Source organism: Ursus maritimus, unplaced genomic scaffold (genome assembly GCF_017311325.1).
Source record: "Ursus maritimus isolate PB19 unplaced genomic scaffold, ASM1731132v1 scaffold_5, whole genome shotgun sequence".
Lineage (NCBI taxonomy): Eukaryota > Metazoa > Chordata > Mammalia > Carnivora > Ursidae > Ursus > Ursus maritimus.
In genome coordinates this window covers 33,420,369-33,435,265 of record NW_024426663.1, presented here as the reverse complement: position 1 = coordinate 33,435,265, position 14,897 = coordinate 33,420,369, and the positions used below count along the sequence as shown (strand labels likewise).

General features: G+C 38.1%; 1 protein-coding gene across 1 annotated transcript in view; it reads left to right on the top strand.

Moving 5' to 3' along the window:
- The window catches only part of FCHO2 (FCH and mu domain containing endocytic adaptor 2), a 110,026-nt gene that overhangs the window by 92,653 nt on the left and 2,476 nt on the right, over positions 1 to 14,897 (top strand). The window contains 4 exon segments of the mRNA XM_040622193.1: positions 109 to 241; positions 10,132 to 10,331; positions 11,018 to 11,082; positions 14,481 to 14,645. Coding sequence (XP_040478127.1) covers positions 109 to 241; positions 10,132 to 10,331; positions 11,018 to 11,082; positions 14,481 to 14,645 — 563 coding nt within the window.

The window sequence follows — 14,897 nt, the reverse complement described above, 5'->3', positions numbered from 1 at the left end:
CTTTTGAGTTATTCCTACTAGTCTTTCCCAGGTCACCAAATGACAATACAGAGGCAAAGGATAAAGCTAAGTCAGTTAAAATAACAAAAATATTTCTTATGCATACAGTGATCCATCACAGTGTGATTCTAACACAAAAGATTTTTGGATGAACATGCAAGCTGTTACTGTCTACCTCAAGAAGCTATCAGAGCAGAATCCAGCTGCTTCTTACTATAATGTAGATGTATTAAAGTATCAGGTGAGTGTCTTATCCTTGTAAAAGTCCTTAATCAAAATGTTAACAAATAGAATCTCACAAATTAAATGAGTAATAGGTCATGGCCAAATGAGGTTTATTCCAGAAATTCAAGGATATTTCTTTCTTTTTCTCCTTTTTTAAGCTAGTGTGTGTGTGTGTGTGTGTGTGTGTGTATATATATATTTATATTTATATATTTTTTTAAGATTTTATTTATTGTCAGAGAGAGAGAGTGCGTGCAAGCAGGGAGAGTGGCAGGCAGAGGGAGAGGGAGAAGCAGACTCCCCGCTGAGCAAGGAGCCCGATGCGGGGCTCCGTTGCAGAACCCTGGGGATCCTGACCTGAGCCAAAGGCATACCCTTAACCGACTGAGCCACCCAGGCATCCCTAAAGATATTTCAAAATAAAATCTGTTAAGCCAAAGGAAACAGATGATCAAATTCACCATCTATTCCTGATTAAAATACTGAGCAAATATAAATACATGAATTTGTCCTTAACCTGAAAAGACCGATAACATCAGTCTTAATAATGAAACACATAAAGCAGTTAAAGTCTGGAATGGCAAAGACACCTATAATGCTCGCTAACGGTATAAGATTTTTCTGGATGTGTTAGAACAGGTAGACAAGAGAATAAATAGTAATAAATCCTGGAAGGAAGAACCCAAATATTATTACTTACAAGTGATGTTGTATTCCTGGAAAACTCAAGGGAATCAACTGAAAAACTATTTGCTATAAGAGCTTTTAGTAAAGTGGTGAGTTTAATGCAAACATTAGTAGCTTTTCTAAATAACCAGTTAGGAATTCTAATGCAGAAAAGATATTGATGATAAAAAAAAAAAAAACCCACAACTAATCAGAGTTGGAGAGGTAGTATAAGATGGCAACATAGGCTCCTGAACACTCCTCCTTCTATGGACACACCACGTCTGCAGCTGTGTCTGGAGCAGTTTCCCCTAAAAAAGACCTGAAAACTACCTCAACCGATTCTTCACATTAGCAAAGAAGAAAAGGGAGCATGCAGGAGAGGCTGAGACCCAGTCTCCCCACAGATCCACCTCCAGCACTGCAATCCACAAGCAGAAGGGAACTCACAAACCTGGAGCTTCTTCCTGAGTGAAAGGTTCCTACCCCATATCAGGCATCCCAACTTTTAAGACATGTACCTGAGAGAAGAGCCCCCACAACATCTGTCTTTGGAAAGCAACAGAGCTTATGCCCTTGATACCCAGGGCTATAGTGATCTGAGAAACAGCTTTTAGAGGGCTCTCACACAGATTCACTCACCCTAGGGACCAGGGCAGAAGCAGCCATTCAGAAGGTACCCAGACTATCTGTGAAAGATTCATTTGCTAATCATAAAATGTAAGCCAGTGAGGTAGGGGCCTAGAGGGATATTCTCCAGGGATAGAGGGGCTAACGGGCAGCATTTTAGTGCTAACTTGTGAAAGCTGGCAGGTGCCATATATATACATTCTTTTATTCCACACCTTTTTTTTTCCTTTTCTTTCTTTTCTTTTTTTCTTTTTTTAAAGCAGGCACCGTCTTTACCATCCAGGGAACATAGGCTGAGCACTGTCATTTTTGCACTCTCCCTCTGCCTTGCTACGGCTTGCTGGTATCATCCACAAAGAAGCTTATACACTTGTCTGGAGCCCTGGTTTTTCCACCTGTTGCCTAGCAGACACCTGTAGATTGCCTGTCTGGTGGCTAGCAGGTCTTATGCTTGTGGTCTGACAAGACTCTGTATATCTGCTTTCTTTAAAAGCTGCTGCCTGATGGTTTGGCTTCTTTCCAATCAGTCTCAGTATAGAAGCCGAGATTACCTCCTTTGGAATAATGACAGGTCTTGGCACACCTTCAACAATTGGGAGCTATTAAAAAGGAATAGGCTGCTTGGATAATCACAAAGTGTCAAGAGACAAGTAGCAGCTAGGGCAAGGTTGAATGGTAAGGTTCATCTACATGAGGCTACTCCTTCAAGCCTGGCAGAGGTGGCTCTTTCATCGAATACATGGAAACAGAGTCAGGCAAAAATAAAGAAATGAAAGAATAATGTTCCTAATAAAAGAACAAGATAAAACCTCAGAAAAAAAGCCTTAATGAAATGGAAGTAAGTAATTTGCCTGATAGAGAGTTCAAAGAAATGGTCATAAAGATGAACTTGGGGTAAGAATGGATGGACACAGAGCTTTAACAAAGAAATAGAAAATGTAAGAAAGCGTCAAATATCAAATGTAAGTCACAGTGCTGAAGAATACAATACCTGATTGAGAAACTAGAGGTGTTCAACAACAGACTAGATGAAGCAGCAGGGATCAGTGAGCCTGAATACAGGACAGTGGAACTCACCCAGTCAAAGCAGCAGAAAGAATGAAAAAAGTGAGGATAGCTCAAGGGTCTTAGAGGGGTAACATCAAGCAGACTGACATTTGCATTATAGGTGTTCCAGAAGGAGGAGAGGGTGGAGAAAAGCACACTTTCCTAACCTGGGGCAGGAAACAGACATCCAGATCCAGGAAGACCAGAAGGTTCCAAATTAGATGATCCCGAAGAGACTTACACCAAGACGTTTGTAATTAAAGTATCAAAAGTTAAAGAGATCTTAAAAGTAGCAAGAGAAAAACCACTTGTTACATGTAGGGGGAACCGCCCCCCCCCCCATAAGACTGTCAGCAGATTTTTCAGCACAAACATTGCAGGCCAGAAAGGGGACAGCAGGATACATTCAAAGTACTGAAAGAAAACAGCTTCCAGTGAAGAATACTCTACCCTGCAAAGTTATCATTTAGAATTGAAGGAGAGAGAAAGGAGTTTTCTGGATAAGCATAAGGTAAACAAGTTCATTACAACTAAACCAGCCTGACAAGAAATGTTAAAAGGACTTTTTTTAAGCTGAAAAGAAAGGGCACTAATTAATAAGAAAACAAATGCAAGTATAAATCTCACTGGTAAAGGTAAGCATTATGGTAAAGGTGTAGTGGATTAATTACTTATAAAGGTAGCATGAAGATAAAAAGACAAAAGTAGTAAAAATAACTATACAATAATTAGTTAAAAGATACACTACATAAAATGTGACATCAGAAACCTCAAATGTTGAGGGCGACTAAAAATAAGGTAGAGCTTTAGAATATCTTCAAACTTCAGTGGTTCTCAACTTTAAATAGACAGTTATAAATATAGGTTGTTATATGTAAGCCCCATGGTAACTACAAAGCAAAAACCTATAATAGATACACAAAAAATGAGAAAGGAATTTAAGCATACCACTAAATAAAGTCCTCAAACCACAAAGGAAGAGCACAAGAAACAGAGACAGTATACAGAAAACAGTTGACAACATGTCAGTAAGTACATACCTGTCAATATCTGTAAATGGACTAAATTCTCCAATCAGAAGACTGAGTGGATTAAAAATACTAAAACCATCTATATGCTGCCCAGAAGAGACTCACTGCCAGTATAAGGCCAGAGTTAAAGTAAAGGGATCAAAGAGATGTTCCATGCAAATAGAAACCAAAAGGAAGCTGGGGTAGGTTAATAGACGAAATGGACTCTAAAATAAGAGGAATTAAGAGACAAAGAAGGACATTATACAGTGATATATGATAGCACTAAGTATATAAAGCATATATTAACAGACCTAAAGGGAGAAATTGATAAGTATAATAGGGTAATTTAATACCCCACTTACATCATGTAGACAAGATATCAATAAGGAAACATTGTTCTTAAATGATGTGTTAGACCAGATGGACTTAAAAGCTATATACAGAACATTCCATCCAAAAGCCAGAATATAGATTTTTCTCAAGTGCACATGGAACATTCTCCAAGACCGATCATAGGTTAGGCCACAAAACAAGTGTTAATGAATTTTAAAAGACTGGAAATCTTATCAAGCATCTTTTCTGACCACAATGATATGTAACTAGAAATTAAAGGAAGACAACTAGAAAATTCACAAATATGTGGAGTTTAAACAGTATGCTGTGGGGGCACCTGGGTGGCTCAGTCGGTTAAGTGTCTGCCTTCAGCTCTGGTCATGATCCCAGGGTCCTATGATTGAGCCCTACGTTGGGCTCCCTGCTCAACACGGAGTCTGCTTGTCCCTCTCCCTCTGCCCCTCCCCCTGCTTGTGTGCGTTCTCTCCCTCTCTTTGTCAAATACGTAAATAAAATCTTTCGAAAAATTAAAAAAAAAATATGCTACAGAACCATTGGGTCAATGAATAAATCAAAAAAGAAATTAAAAATTCTCTTGACACAAAAGAAAATGGAAATACAACACAAAAATGTACTGAATGCAGCCCAAGCAGTTCTAAGGAAGTTCATATCAAATGCTTACCTGGGAAACAAGGAAAATCTCAAATAAAATAACTACTGATCAGAGAACTAGAAAATGAAGCCCAAAGTTAGTGAAATGATAGAAGTAACAGCAGAAATGAAATACAGATTAAAAATACAAAAGAAAAAACTGAGCTGGTTATTTTAAAAGATAAACAAAATTGATAAACTTTTAGTTAGACTCACCAAGAAAAAAGGAGAGCAGGCTCAAATAAATAAAAGCAGAAATAAAAGAGGAGACCTTACTACTGGTACCACAGAAATACAAAGAGTCATGAGAGACCACTGTGAACAATTTTATGCCAAAAAATTGCACAACCTAGAAGCAATAGATAAATCTTAGAAACATACAGCCTTGTAAGACTGAATCCTGATGAAGTAGAAAATCTCAATAGATCGGCTACTAGTAAAGAGACTGTATCAGTCATCAGAAACCTCCCAGCAACAAAAGTCCTGGACTCACTGGTGAATTCTACCAAACATACAAAGAAGAATTAATACTGATGCTTATCAAACTGTTCCAGAAAACAAGAGGAGGCAGTAGGTCCATTTTATGAGGCCAGCATTGAGGCCAGCACTGATACCAAAGCCAGACAAGGAAACCACAAGAAAAGAAAATTATAGGCCAGTATTGCTGATGAAAATAGTTGCAAAAATCTACAACTGTCAGCAAAGCAAATTCAGGAGTACCTTAAAAGGGTCATACACCACGATCAAGTGGGATTTATTCTGGAGATAACAAGGTTGATGGTTCAACTTTGACAAATCAACCAACATGGTACACTACTAACAAAATGAAGCATAAAAATACCTTCTCAGTAGATACAGGAAAACCATTTGACAAAATTTAACATCCATTTATGATAAAAACTCCAAAGAAACCAAGTATGGAGGAAACGTATCTCAACAGAATAAAGGCCATGTATGGCACACGCACAGTTAACTTCATACGCAATGGGGGAAAGGTGACAGCTTTTCCTCTAATTTCAGGAAAAAGAGAAGGATGCCTACTGTCAACAGTTTAATTCATCGTAGTATTTTAAGTCCTAGCCAGAGCAATTAGGCAAGAATAAGAAGTGAAATGCTTCCAAATTGGAAAAGAAGTAGTATAATTGTCACTACAGATGATGTGTTATGTAGAAAACCCTGAAGACTCCACAAAAAAACCTCTGAGAACTAATAAACAAATTCAGTAGAGTTGTAGGATACAAAATCCATATACAGAAATCTTTTGCATTTTTGTACAGCAATAATGAACTGTCAGGAAAAAAAAAAACTATGAAAGGAATCCCATTACAGTTGCATCAAAAGAATAAAATTCCTAGTAATAAATTTAATCAAGGAGGTGAAAGACCTTTACACTGAAACCTGTAAGACAAGAAATTGAAGATGACACAAATAAATGGAAAGATATTCCGTGCTCATGGATTGGAAGAACTAATACTGTTACAATATCCATAATAGCCAAAGCTATCTAGAATTTCAGTGCAGTCCCTTAAATTCCAATGCCATTTTTTATAGAAATAGAACAGACAGTACTAAAATTTGTGTGGAACCATAAAAGACCCCCAATAGCTAAAGAAATCTTGAGAAAGAAAAAGCTGGAGATATCACACTCCCCGATTTCAAATGGTATTACAAAGCTGTGGTAGTCCAGACTGTAGGGCATGACCATAAAAACAAACCCATAGATCAGTGGAATCAAATAGAGTCCAGAAATAAATCAGTGAATACATATTCAATTAATTTGCAACAAAGGAGCCAAGAATATACAATGGGGAAAGGATAGCTCTGCAATATGTGTGTTGGGAAAATTGGGACAGCTACATGGTAAAGAATGAAACTGGGCCCCTGTCTTACACCGTACTCAAAAATAAACTCAAAATGGCCACATACTTGAATTTAAGGCCTGAAACCATAAAAGTCCTAGAAGAATAAAAAAAAGTGGCTAAGTTCCCTGACAGTGGTCTTGGCAATGATTTTTGGATCAGACTCCAGAAGTGAAGGCAACGAGCAAAAATAAACAAGTGGGACTACCTCAAATTAGAAAGCTTTTGCACAGCAAAGGAAATGATCAGAAAAAGAAAAGGCAACCTACTTAATGGGAGAACGTATTTGCAAATCCACCTAATAGCGATTAATATCCAAAAGAATTCATACAACTCAATAGCCAACAATCTGATTATAAAATGGGTAGAGGGTATGAATAGACAATTTTCCAAAGAAAACATACAGTAGGTACATGAAAAGATGCTCAACATCACTAGTCAGGGAAGTACGAATCAAACCACAATGCGATTTCACTTCATACGTGTTGGAATAGCTGTTATTAAAAAGAATTTACAAGTTTTGGAGAGGATATGAAGAAAAAGGAATCTCTGTGTACTGTTGGTAGGGATGGAAATTAGTGCAGCCACTATGGAAAACAGGATGGAGGTTCCTCAAAAAAAAAAAAAAAAGAACTATGTAATTTAGCAATTGGACTTCTAGATATCTGAAGAAAACAAAAGCACTAATTCACAAATTTATTTTCATGTCCATGTTTACTGTAGCATTATTAACAATAGCCTGGACATGGAAACAACCCAAGTGTCCATTGATAGATGAAAGCGTAAATAAGACGTAGTATATAGACAGTGGAATATTACTTGGCCGTATTAGAGAATGAAATCTTGCCATTTGTAACATCATGGATGGACCTTGAGGGCATTATGCTAAGTGAAGTAAGTCAGACCGACAAAGACAAATACTGTATAATCCCACTTACATATGGAACTTAAACAAAATGCCAGGCTCAGAGATCGGAGAACAGATTGTTGGTTGCCAAATAGAGGGTTCAGGGGGATAGGCAAAATGGGTGAAGTGATTCAGAAGTATAAACTTCCAGTAACGAAATAAGTCATGGGGATGGAAGATACAGTGTCCTAAGGTTAGTAAAACTTTGAAATATTGCATATTTCAAAGATGCTAAGAGAATAGATCTTAATCCTCATCATGAGAAAAAATAATTGTGATTATTTTGCAGTGTATACAAATATTAAATCTTTATGTTTTCCACCTGAGATTCATGGCAATATACCACAATAAAAATTCTTTTAAAAATCTGTTATACTGGGGCGCCTGGGTGGCGCAGTCGTTAAGCATCTGCCTTCAGCTCAGGGCTATATATTGGTGTTTGGAAACTTGACAGTCATTTTCAGGTTCTCTGGAAAAATAAAGCTTGAAATAGTTAAATGTCTTAAATGGTAATGTGGAGTCATGTTTGAGTTTTAATGGGAAAACTTTTTGTAAGGTGACAGTATTTACAGAAGTTTGGAACTGGCGGAATAGATGGCCAGATCAAAGGAGTAGTATGTCCAGAAATGGATCTAAGAATAAATGGAAAACTATTTATTTGACAAATAGCATTTCAAGGCAATGTGGAAATGATGAATTTTTCAGTAAATGATACTGGGGCATCAGGCTGGAGATTTGGGGAAAAACTCGCTGAATCCCTAACTCATAGCTTTAAACAAAATAAAATCTGCATGTTCAATAATAGTAACAGATGAACCACAAAGTTCCTAAACTAAATCATGGGTGAATATAAATCGATGGGTATATATGCAAGTGTGTGTATATATGTATATGTTTTACATCTTTTGATCTTGAAATGTCAAGACCTAAGTGTAATACAAAACCCAGAAGCCATGGGATGAGGGAGTGAGATCTTTGACAACAAATAAATTAGTGTGTATAAACTCTTCTTGTTAAAACAAATTCTTAAACAGAATCCATATTTAATCTGAGGGATAAGTATTTGTAATATGTAAGATAGACCAAAGGCTTACTGTAAACCTTATAAATTAGTAAGTAAAAGATGATTAACTCAGCAGGTAGCTTACAGAAGATGCTCCATGTCAGTAGTAATTAGAGCAATGAGTATTAAGACCACAGTGAGATACCAGTTTTAGCCCATTAATTGACAAAAATGGGCAAGATTGCTCTATTGAGGGACGTGACCACTTGTTAGAAGGTGTACAAGTTAATCAAACTGATTAGAAAGCAGTTCTATTAGGTTGTTGAATTAGATTGCTGAATAGTTGAATTTTTAAAGAATTATTGAGAGAGAGAGAGAGAGTGCGCGCACATGCACGAGCAGGCGGGCAGAGGGAGAGAAAGAAAAAGTCTTAACCAGACTCTACCCTGAGCGCAGAGCCCAACACAGGGCTCCATCTCAAGACCCTGACATCGCAACCTGAGCCAAACCAAGAGTCTGACTGCGCCGGCCAGGCGCCCCTGAATAGTTGAACCTTTAATTCAGCAATTCCACCTCAAGAAATCAGTTCTTCAAATATCACACAAATGGGCAGAAAATGAAGGTAAGGTACAAAGGAGATTCACTTTATGGAAGCCACTTAAGTACACATCTACAGAAGAGACTTCATTCAGTGAGTCACTGCAGCCTTTAACAAGAACGTAATCCATGTGTGCATGTCTACCAACTGCGTAAGGATATGCACCACGGTGTTAACTGGGGAGTAAGAATGTCAAGGGATAAGATTCCTATTTCATATACTTATACACTATCTGAATTTTTTTTAAGATTGCATTTATTAGAGCTAGCACAAGCAGGACGGGGAGGGGTAGAGAGAGAGGGAGAAGCAGGCTTCCCGTTGAGCAGGGAGCCCGACACGGCACTTGATCCCAGGACCCTGAGATCATGACCTGAATCAAAGGCAGACACCTCACCAGCTGAGCCACCCAGGCATTGCCCCCCTTGTCCCCATACTATCTGAATTTTTAGTAGAGTAATTGTATTAAAATGGCTTGTGTTTCTAGGAAATAAATACTTTAAAAAGCACTGCCACTTAAGTGGGCTTAAAGTTTATTCCAAGTATTCGTTATATTAATTCAATAAATACTTTTCAGTGCTTGTTTACCAGGAATAGCATGAAAGATAGCCAGTATATGTAATAAATAGATAATAATGTATGTTATCAAGAAAAGGCAAAGTATGCAGAATAAGGAAGAATGAAAATGTAGTATTAGTGTAAACTTAGGGTGATTTAAGAGTTATTTGAGCAAGGAACTAAAGAAAGAATTGCACCATTTACTATGGGTCATGTGATGGAAATTAAACACAAAGTTGTAAGTATTCTAATTCTCGACTTGCAGTGTTGCATGATGTATTTAAGGAACCTTAGAATTCTGTGTTGGATATTGAGAGATACTCGAAAGTTATATGCATAAATAAGGATCACCTGATCTCATACTTCTGAACCTTCCACCTAAGCTTCTGAGTCAGATTTTTCTGCATTTGGAGCTACAGGAATATGTATTTTGCACGAGTATCATGGATATTTTGATGTACGTAGTCTTAGATCCACACTTGGAGAGGGACTCTTACTCCTTTGAGATGAGCCTGCTTTATTCTGCCTGGCAATATTTCGCTCATTACTTTTGATTCCAGACCTTTTGTGTTCATGTATACATGTCATTAGCATGACTTGTTTAGTTTGTGGACAAAAAACTTTTTTTCTCTCTCTCTTTAAAGGTATCATCAAATGGTATTCAGTCCACTCCTCTAAATCTTGCAACGTACTGGAAATGTAGTGCTGGCACCACAGATGTCAGAGTGGATTATAAGTACAACCCAGAAGCTATGGTGGCACCAAGCGTGCTTTCCAGCATACAGGTGGTGGTGCCCGTGGATGGAGGAGTCACGAGCATGCAGTCCCTCCCGCCCGCAGTGTGGTAAAGTGTAGATTCTGAGTTCCTGCTCAGTGTCTGCTGCAAGTCCCCACTTCTAGAACCTAAGCTCCCCGACTTATAAGTTTGAAAAGTTTTAGTGCATTTTACCATGGAAACCATGGTATGGATGGAAGATGCTGTTCATCCTATTAGTCAAATCACAGTAGCCTCAATTCAGAAGTGGATTTGCTGTCACCACCCAGACTTGAATGATGCAGTACAGCTTTACCCTTAGGCAAATTGCTCAGTCTCTGTAAACTTTCTTTTTCCTTAAAAAACTAAAGATAATTGTTTTGGAGGGTTAAATATAGCATCTAGCATATCCATAAGAACACTTGTCTTATTAGTTTAGTAACTCTCATCTCTTACTTCCTCTCTTGTTCCCTTTATAAATGAGATTCTAACACTCTGTTTGCTTCACTATTTAATAAAATTTCTTCTTCAGCAATTAAGGTACAGAACCACCTATACATTTTCCTTTTTACGACCAGATGAATTTTGTAATTTAGTAAATTTCCATTAATTAAGATGCAGCATTATATCATAAACCCATTTTTACCAGGTAATACTAAAAGTAAATTTAGCCCTATAGTTGTTCTGGTGAAATATTTAAAATACATTTATTTATTGACTGCCCATTTATAAGGCACTATACTAGACACTTGATCTGAAGATATTTGTTCTTGTAGGAATGCAGAACAAATGAAAGCCTTTTGGAAACTGTCTGGTATTTCAGAAAAATCAGAAAATGGAGGTACGTGTGTATATGCTTTTTCTGCTTGTACTGCAGTGCCCCTGAAAATGGATTTTTTAAGGCATTTTTATGGAAAGCTTTCTCTTGGATTTTCATGCCTGCAGTTCTAGAATTGACCACTAGGTGGAAGTTAATACCTTAAATGAGGGTGGACCAGTTGAGATTCAGAACCCATTTTTTCCCCTCTAGATTGAATATGCTTTCTCTGTAATAAAAAGCATTTGTTTTGCTGTAACTTTATAAAAACTGTGTAAATGCATACGCTCACGTGGTAGCATTTACTTTATTAGGTATTTTCAAGTAGAACTTTCTGTCCTGCTGGGTAACCTGATAACCAACTGAAACTCTTTTAACACGCCCGTTAGCTCGTTCTGTTATTGGGTCCTTCTGGCCTCCCAGAAATCACACAGAAGCTTCCAGCCTTTACAGATTCCCTTTCTTTGCCTTCCCACCTTCCTAAGACAACTTTTCCTAGCCATATCACCTTAGAAGAGCCAACCATCAACAGCTTTTATTTCTCTGCTTATTATTTTAAGGGGAAACAAGTTAATTGCTTACTCCCAGCAAGTCTCCATCTGTTTATGTTCAAAATGCAGAGGAAAAATCTCTGTTAGCTGGTCACCCTAGTGTCTCCCCTAAATCAATTTAGAATATAATTTCCAGGACCATCAAGTCTTTAATTATTCTCATTTTCTCTTAAAGTTACGAGAATTCCGCTCTCTTTTGAATGCCTAATTAACCTTCAATAACTTTTCCTATTTAGGTTTTGTTGTTGTTGTCGTTTTTTTGTTGTTTTGTTTTTAGCTTTTCCAGTTTTGCTTAAGCTTTTTTCTCTTTGAACATTTTAAGCATAATGTGATCAAAACATAAATCATATCAGGAGTTTTTCTCATATATTTCTGTATCAAGGACCAGCAATATATCTGTAGTGGCTATTTATTTATACATGCCATGCTGAATCAGACTTTTACTAGACAAACAGCTATTTGGGGAAATAATCAAGATGTTCTGCAGTTCCTTTGTTGCTGTTTCATACTTGAAGTTTGCCTATTTTCAGGTTCCAGTGGTGCTGACTTTTACTCAAGCTGTAGGACTTCTGGGGAGACAAATTTGAAATTCCTAGTTAAAACTAGAAGTAAACCAGAAATCCTATTTGAATTGAGGGCTTACAACCAGGTAGCAGGGAAGAGAGGACATGTATTTTTCCCTGTTTAATGAAACTGTACTATTTTAAGTGCTAATAAGGGAAATTGTTCTTTCAGAAATAAGATACAGATTTTCTAGCCAGATATTTTAATAGTTTGCCTCTGCCGTTCAGGTATCATTGTGTGTGAAGAAATGGAAAAATCTTTTAAATGTGGTTCTGATTTGGTTAGCCTTTAAAAAGAAATATCCAAATTAGAATACCGTAAAATAGAAATATGTTTTTATTCTGGCTCTATGCCCAGAAGAGGGACAGGAAATAATTCTCAAGTTTAAGGACTGCTGAGGTGGCTGCTCTTGGCCTGTGCTAGAACTTTCACAGAATTGAATTGCCTATCAGGAGAATTGTAACAGTGTAGGGAAGGTTTGGACATGGTTAAGAACTAGGCAGCAGTTCATCCCCCAGCTGATCTGTGCTATCAGGCGCAATCCTGCAGGCTGGATCAGGGTTATGGTATCTTAATCCAGATTTTCCCTCTGTGATGTTCAGCTTCTGTGCAGGGAATCCTAGAATGTCACTCCTGCTACCTAGCAATTCCATCTGTTTTCCTTGACCAGAAACCTGAGCATGCTCTTAGATTCCCCCTCCTTTTCCCTCTTTGTGACTCCCAACTCTGAAATATCTTTCAAATGCATTTATTTCTCTCCTTTCCCTTAGCCTAGTTTAGGTCCCCTGTTTAATCAACTGTCACATAGGAGTCCTACACTGTTTAAAGACTTTTAAGTTTATTTTAAGAATTTATTTATTTGACAGAGAGAGTGTACACAAGTGGGGAAGGAGCAGAAGCAGAGGCTGACTGAGGGAGCAGCACACTCCCTGCTGAGCAGGGCGCCTGATGTGGGACCCAATCCCAGGACCCTGAGATCATGACCTGAGCCAAAGGCAGTTGCTTAACCAACAGCATCACCGAGGCGCCCGTTTTATTGACTTTTAGTTGGTTTCCCTACCTTGCATCTTGTACCTCTCTCCCCGTTTGAGATACTAATCTGAACTGTTTTTGTCTTATCTTTAGCGGCTCCCTATGATTATTTCTTATCATGAACTGTAAAGATACTTGGAACTTGTTCCTTCCTACCACTCGAGTCTTATCTTCTGCCACTCTTGCATCCTTTCTCCAGCTCTTCTGTGATGGATGCAGTTCCCTTAAAGGCATTGTGCTCTCAGGTCTCCTATCTCTGTACCTGTAGTTACCTCTGCCTGCAATTCACATTGTCATCTTCACCAACATTTTACGGGCTTTTGTGCCCATAGCTCTTGAGAGCTCTTTTATAGCATTTATCATATTCATCATAATTATTTGGTGTACATTTTCTGGCATACGACTAGACTGCAGTATGTTGAATAAATGGTTATATTGAGAAGAAACCATCTCACAACTACCTGGTTGACCTTTGACCAATGCAGGGGTGAGGAGTGCCGAACCCTCTGCACCCTGCCCACCCTGGTGGCACTGTATAGTCAAAAATCCACATAAAACTTTGACTCCCCCCCAAATTCTATTAGTAATAGTCTACTGTTGACCAGAAACTCTGCTGGTAACCGGCACACGTACTGCTCTATGTATTACATACTATGTTGTCACAATAAAGTAAGCTAAATAAAAGAAAATGTTAAGAAAATNGGAAGAGAAAAATACATTTACAGTACTGTACTGATGGAGACAAAAAGTCCACGTTTAAGTAGACCCACATAGTTCAAACCCACGTTTAAAGGTCAGCTGTATTTCGTGTGATAGACCAGTTAAATTTTAAGAAACAGAGTAGAAAATAATAATGTTGATACAGCTCTCCCAATCTTAGCTGTCTTTCCTTCTTTACCTCTCCCACCCCCAAAATATGGTAGTTGGCTGTCATTTCCTTTTGACTTTATGCCTACTCGTACTCCTCCTAGGGTTTCCCTCCGAACTGCCCTCGTGGATTTCCTTTTTCTCTTTTGACTTACTTCAGCATGTGTCTGTAGCACATTGAATCTCAGCAGGAATCTACCAGGGTGTTTACTATTAAGTCAGAGAGAAGCAGGGATTAAATTAATTCAGATTCATTGAATAAAGTCTGCTTTGGAAGCAGGACAGTGGTTTGTTTACTGTATACATTTTATGAATTGGCATACGACATAGTTCATCTTAATTCATTTGGGTTTTTTCTGTGTCAATTTTATGTTGCCCTCTTTAAGTTCTTTATTCTTTGCCTTGTAGGTTCTGGGTCCCTCAGAGCAAAGTTTGATCTTTCAGAAGGACCTAGTAAACCCACCACCCTTGCAGTGCAATTCCTCAGCGAGGGAAATACCCTCTCAGGAGTAGACGTTGAACTTGTAGGCACTGGCTATAGGCTTTCCTTAGTAAAGAAGCGGTTTGCCACTGGTAAGTTGGGAGATTTTAAGTTTTTAATGTACATGGGAAACATTTATATTTGAACAGTAAGTTTCTAAGCAACTGTTTAATAAACTGTCAGGCAGTTTATAATCTAAAGTCACGGAAACTTTCTTCTTTGACCTCTGTACAAAGTGCCAGGTAGAGACACACCTGGTAGAGAGTAATCATGGTCCGTACAGCCGGACACCTGTGATCTGATTCTGGTGTATTGTAAACTGCAGTTGGGAACGGAGTTTGTGC